The sequence below is a fragment of the Necator americanus genome, chromosome V, assembly GCF_031761385.1.
Source record: "Necator americanus strain Aroian chromosome V, whole genome shotgun sequence".
In the NCBI taxonomy this organism is placed as follows: Eukaryota; Metazoa; Nematoda; class Chromadorea; order Rhabditida; family Ancylostomatidae; genus Necator; species Necator americanus.
This window is the reverse complement of record NC_087375.1, coordinates 19,349,575-19,354,309: the sequence shown is the minus strand read 5'-3', so window position 1 is coordinate 19,354,309 and position 4,735 is coordinate 19,349,575. Positions and strand designations below refer to the sequence as shown.

Here is a 4,735-nt window from a genome sequence, read left to right as displayed (position 1 = left end):
CATACCAGTCAATGTTTTTCGTTAAAAATCCTATCTCTAATCCTCTGATGGTCAGTGGAAATAGTTGTTCATATATTCCTAGTGCAAGTGTTTTTTAAGCTTAATTGTCGTTTTGAATTTCGCTAACACTTCGCCGATTTCACGTGTCCCTGAGCTCATTTTCGTTCTCGTTTTATCTGTACGACACATGTTATAATAAGTTCTTTTCTCAAAATATTTAAAACTAATTTTGCACTGAGTTGCCCAGAGCGCAAAGATTCGTATTCTGATACACACACTAATGGAATAATTCCTTTATTTCCCACTTCTCTTGTGTAAGAAATTTCAATTATTTTTCTTCATATTGTGATGCATCGACATACTTTCTAGGTTGCCTTAACATTTCCAATCCATCTGCACGGCACCTAGCGTCGTGCTCAGTTTTGATTTATATACCGGTCAAACCAAGAAGAATATACAGTATCAGCATAGGTGGTGTTGTAGTGTTCTAAATGAGTTATAACCATTTTCTTTGCTGATACTTTTTTTGGAATAAAATACATTTATGTAAATGTATTTATTTGTTATATACCCGATATGTGATAGCTTCGTCAATGAAATTTCCTGCATTGACGCATTTGTTTACCAGGGATCGTTATTGTTTAGTTTATGTGAAATGTGAGATGTGGAGTTCAAGTGTTACTAGTGCGAACCATGCTGCGGTTTGGCCTGACAGGTGTGTTTTGCCCATCTAGCTTAAAAATTCTTGCAATTTGGAAGTTTATCTATTGTTGCATATGTTCTAAGGTTAGCCTAGCTTGCCCTTGCCATTTCATCGAACGTCTTAAGAAGTCTGCTTATTCTCCAGTTAATGACCTTTTCACTCCTGCCAATTTCTAATCCAGTTTGATGCTCTTATTAAGCACATACTCCTTATTTTCTGGGTAGATTTGCTAAAAAAAAAACTGTTAAAACATGGAATTAGTTCCATTTTTCGTATATATTAATGGGCGGGTGTGGCGCAGTTCGAAAGAGCCTTCACCTCGACTGCACGATTGATGACTCGAACAACATAGATTTCTTAACCACAGGAAAAGGCTACAAGGAAAATGGAGAAGATACTTTTGATTTCTGTAGAGTATAGAGTTGAAATTTATTGCTTCTCATACTACACCCAAACCTTTCCTACGCAACTGACCCTTTCAAAATGTACCAAAATGTAAGACGATCATGACATTAAAAATGATCGAAGAAATGTTTTTCTATCTCCCCGTTCTGTCACACAGGCTTATCGATTGTTCAGTGGTGCACGGTTTCTGATGCCGGGATCGTCGGAGCTCTGTGGTGTTCATTTCACGCGTTCAGGTTGCTTCCGGAAGGACAATTCACAGCTGGAGTGCTGCCGACCAATTCAATTTTACATTTTTGAAGTTTATTTCAAAAAAAGAATGTGCGTAAAGAGCAGGCAAAAGCTCGGTATCCGTCGATGCGTACTATCAAATTTTGGAAGATCTAGTGCTAAAATAAAAAAGAAAAAAAATTATATGCTCATGTTATAGGAGGGATGTCCTTTCGCAGATTCGCGTACTCAAAAAGTGTTTTATTTTTTTGGAAATTAATGTCATTTGAAAGAAAAACAAAACAACAGTAGTGACTTCTGGTGAGGAATCCAAAAACAGAGAAAGTGGACTTGACGTTACATATTTAAATTCAGTCTGAGCAGTGGGTTTAGAACTGTATCCGTGAAGACGAAATTTTCGAATATTTATAAAAAAATAAGCATCGTCTGCTAGCCCCGTATCAGGGTACCGCGACGGGGCCTTCAAACTGGACTGTGTATCTCTACAGTAGGCGAAGAGCTCATCGGACCTCTTTCTCTCTTGCCTTCTATAGTTTTTCATCATTTTATCTCAAAGAATAATATATGGATCTGATTACACGATGTTAGCGAAGTCCTTTTCCATTAGTTTTATCGTTTGTTTTGTTTCTAGCCCCACTCTTAAATTTCCGTTTGTAGAGATTCAAATTCTGTCTTCTTTTTTGTAATTGCTCACAATCACCATTTGTTGTGACCGTATTAGCAGAGTCCCAAAATGTGTCATGGAAGAAGGCTATCTATACACAACTACACAAAAGTTGCAGAAGTTGAGTCCCTGCAAACTAAGATCTCTGACAATGAAGGAACAACAAAGATAAAGGAATAAGAAAAAAAAACTACGAGAAACGAAAAGAAAAGAGGTTTGAGGAGCTTCTTGCCCACAACAAAGGGTTCAGTGCTTTACCGACGATGTACCGCGTCACCTCGATATTGCAAGTTTTACGCGGACTAATTGTGTTGGAGAAAAACCGCTACATATTGCTGCTCCTTGCAAGGGAAAGGTCCCCACAGAGGAGCTTACCGTAATCATCTTAATTGATTTGATATCGTCTAGACGCTGTGTAGCCTTTTCAGATGTGATTTCTAACCGAAAATCCTATCAGAATTTCATAAGAACGTCTGAAGAAAAGATGGAGCGTCTCCTAAGAAATATTAATCTAGTGATGAAGATTCTCGTTTTTCATAACCTTGAAGTAGACTAATATTTCACTTCTTTTGAAGTAAAATGTAACTGGTTGAGTTCGTTTGTGCTGTTTTCGAGTGCCTCACTCACAATTCTGTCTTCTGAAGTTTTCTTTTTTGATGTTATTTCCTGTTGTGCGTACGGTTTGATTTGAAGTAAGCTCAGGAAATCTTACTACAAACTAGCTAATAACTCCAAATACATTGTATTTTGTGCTTACTTACATACATTTTTCCTCGATATTCACATAATTTCGAACTTTTTCAAAGAAATTTTTTTTTTCAAAAAAAAAAAAAAATCGAACTCTAGATGAAATGGAATAATAAATAATAATAAATTAAATGAGATCATCAAGAGCATGCGAATCTGCACAAAAATCTATGTAAAGGTGAATAGTTGAATTTGAATGGCTTTCGTCACTTCCTCACCTGCCCACATTCTGTACTTAGCCAGAAGACGGCTTCTATTTTTTCCTTTGTGTTTAGACTTTAGTAACTCATTTCAAGAACATTTTTTCTTCTTGAAGTGAAGTCCCACGGATCTCCCTCACTAGAGGGATCACAGCCGGTTAGTCGCGAGGCTACGTGGCGCGTCCCCGGGTGGCGGATAGGGAGCTAAACGCGGACCAAAAGCGACCTTGCGCTTGCCCAGAGACGCAGGTGGATTCAGGGGATGGACTCCCTGTTTCTGCTGAGCCAGGACTGACTCATGACATCCTTGTATCCCACGTCGGTCCGGCCAAAAGCCTGCAATCAAGTGACTGGGAGGTGCAAGGGAGGCGGTCTGGAGTCGCCTCCAACAAATAAGCTCCACATGTCCACACCGGGAGAACGAAAGTTCTCCCAGAAACTCATGGGACTAAAGGCTTGCAACCTGCCCATGGGTTTTAAAATTTTAAGCAAAACACAGTAATAGAAAAGAGTCTCCTGATTCCGGAGGAAAGCCTGGTACGGTAGCGCCAGGTAGGACGGGGTTGCAGGAGTCATGTAGGCTACCAAAACGGAAAAGGACTAGGATGGCGATCTGTACTTATAACGCACGTACGCTTGCATCGGAAGCGGCCATCGAAGATCTGATGATGCAAGCCAAGAAGATCAAGTACGACGTCATCGGACTGACCGAGACGAGACGACGTCACCCTCTCAACGCCGTATATGAAACTGGAGAAGAACTGTTCTTAGGAACATGCGACAGTAGAGGTGTTGGTGGAGTTGGCGTCCTCGTCAACACGAGTATGGCAAAGAACATCGACTCTTTTGAACAACTTACGACCCGAATCGGACGTCTGCGGATGAGAAGATGTGGCCCAATACCAGCTTTGACTATCTTCGTCGTTTACGCTCCAACATCAAGCTACGAAGAAGAAGAAGTCGAAGCTTTCTATATGGACCTGGAGAAGTTCTACCAAGAAGATCATGCCTTCTACAAGGTCATAGTTGGCGATTTCAACGCTAAGGTTGGCCCAAGAAGAACGCCGGAGGAACTTCACATCGGGACCCACGGCCTACAATGGAATGACCAGGGAGAGAGGCTCTCCGAGTTCATCATGACGACTAAGACCATCCATGGGAACTCGCAATTTCAGAAGCCCTCTTCTTTACGCTGGACGTGGGAGTCACCCGGTGGAGGGTACCGTAATGAAATAGACCACATCATCGTCAATAAAAGGTTCTGCCTGACGGACGTCGCTGTTGTACCAAAGTTCTATACGGGATCGGACCATCGCCTCCTCCGAGGAAGATTTTCCTCACGCGGAGAGCAGAGAAAGCCGCCAAGTTCAGCAAAAGAAATCCCAGGACTACCATCAACTGGGATCTCTTCGCTACGTTAGCCGGCTTTTGGGAAGATTCCGCAATGGACAACATCGACGAGGAATATGACCGGCTTGTCGAACACCTTCACGACTGCGCGAAGAAGGCTGAGAGTTTTAAAACCACCAAGAGGCGTCTGTCTCTTGAAACTCTTGAGCTGATACGCCAGCGTGGAGCAGCACGAGCCGCAGGGAACCAAGAACTCACGTCCGAGCTCGCAAGGCTTTGCCGAGAGGCGATAAAGGAAGACCTTAAAGAGAGAAGAGCAGAAGTGCTGGCTGAGGCTGCAGAGCCGGGAAAAGCATCCGCTATGCCCGCCGAGACGTCGCCAGTCGCAAGACGAGGATGACTGCTCTCCGGAACCCAAAGGGAACAGCCATTGCA

The 4,735-nt window shown here is 42.3% G+C and overlaps 2 protein-coding genes across 3 annotated transcripts; both read left to right on the top strand.

The window, feature by feature from the left end:
- Nucleotides 1-3,555: 3,555 nt before the first annotated feature.
- RB195_014437 (uncharacterized protein) lies at nucleotides 3,556-4,700 on the top strand (the record flags this gene model as incomplete). Of its 2 annotated transcripts, XM_064204705.1 has the most annotated exons (2): nucleotides 3,556-4,208; nucleotides 4,337-4,700. In XM_064204705.1, 2 exons carry the CDS (start codon nucleotides 3,556-3,558, stop codon nucleotides 4,698-4,700), a joined length of 1,017 nt encoding a protein of 338 aa, XP_064060585.1. The 2 variants fall into 2 exon arrangements, with proteins under 2 accessions (XP_064060585.1, XP_064060587.1); XM_064204706.1 differs by having other exon boundaries at nucleotides 3,556-4,371.
- RB195_014436 (uncharacterized protein) lies at nucleotides 4,395-4,700 on the top strand (the record flags this gene model as incomplete). Its single annotated transcript, XM_064204704.1, has 1 exon — nucleotides 4,395-4,700. The coding sequence occupies one exon, from the start codon at nucleotides 4,395-4,397 to the stop codon at nucleotides 4,698-4,700; it is 306 nt and encodes a 101-aa protein (XP_064060586.1).
- Nucleotides 4,701-4,735: the final 35 nt, after the last annotated feature.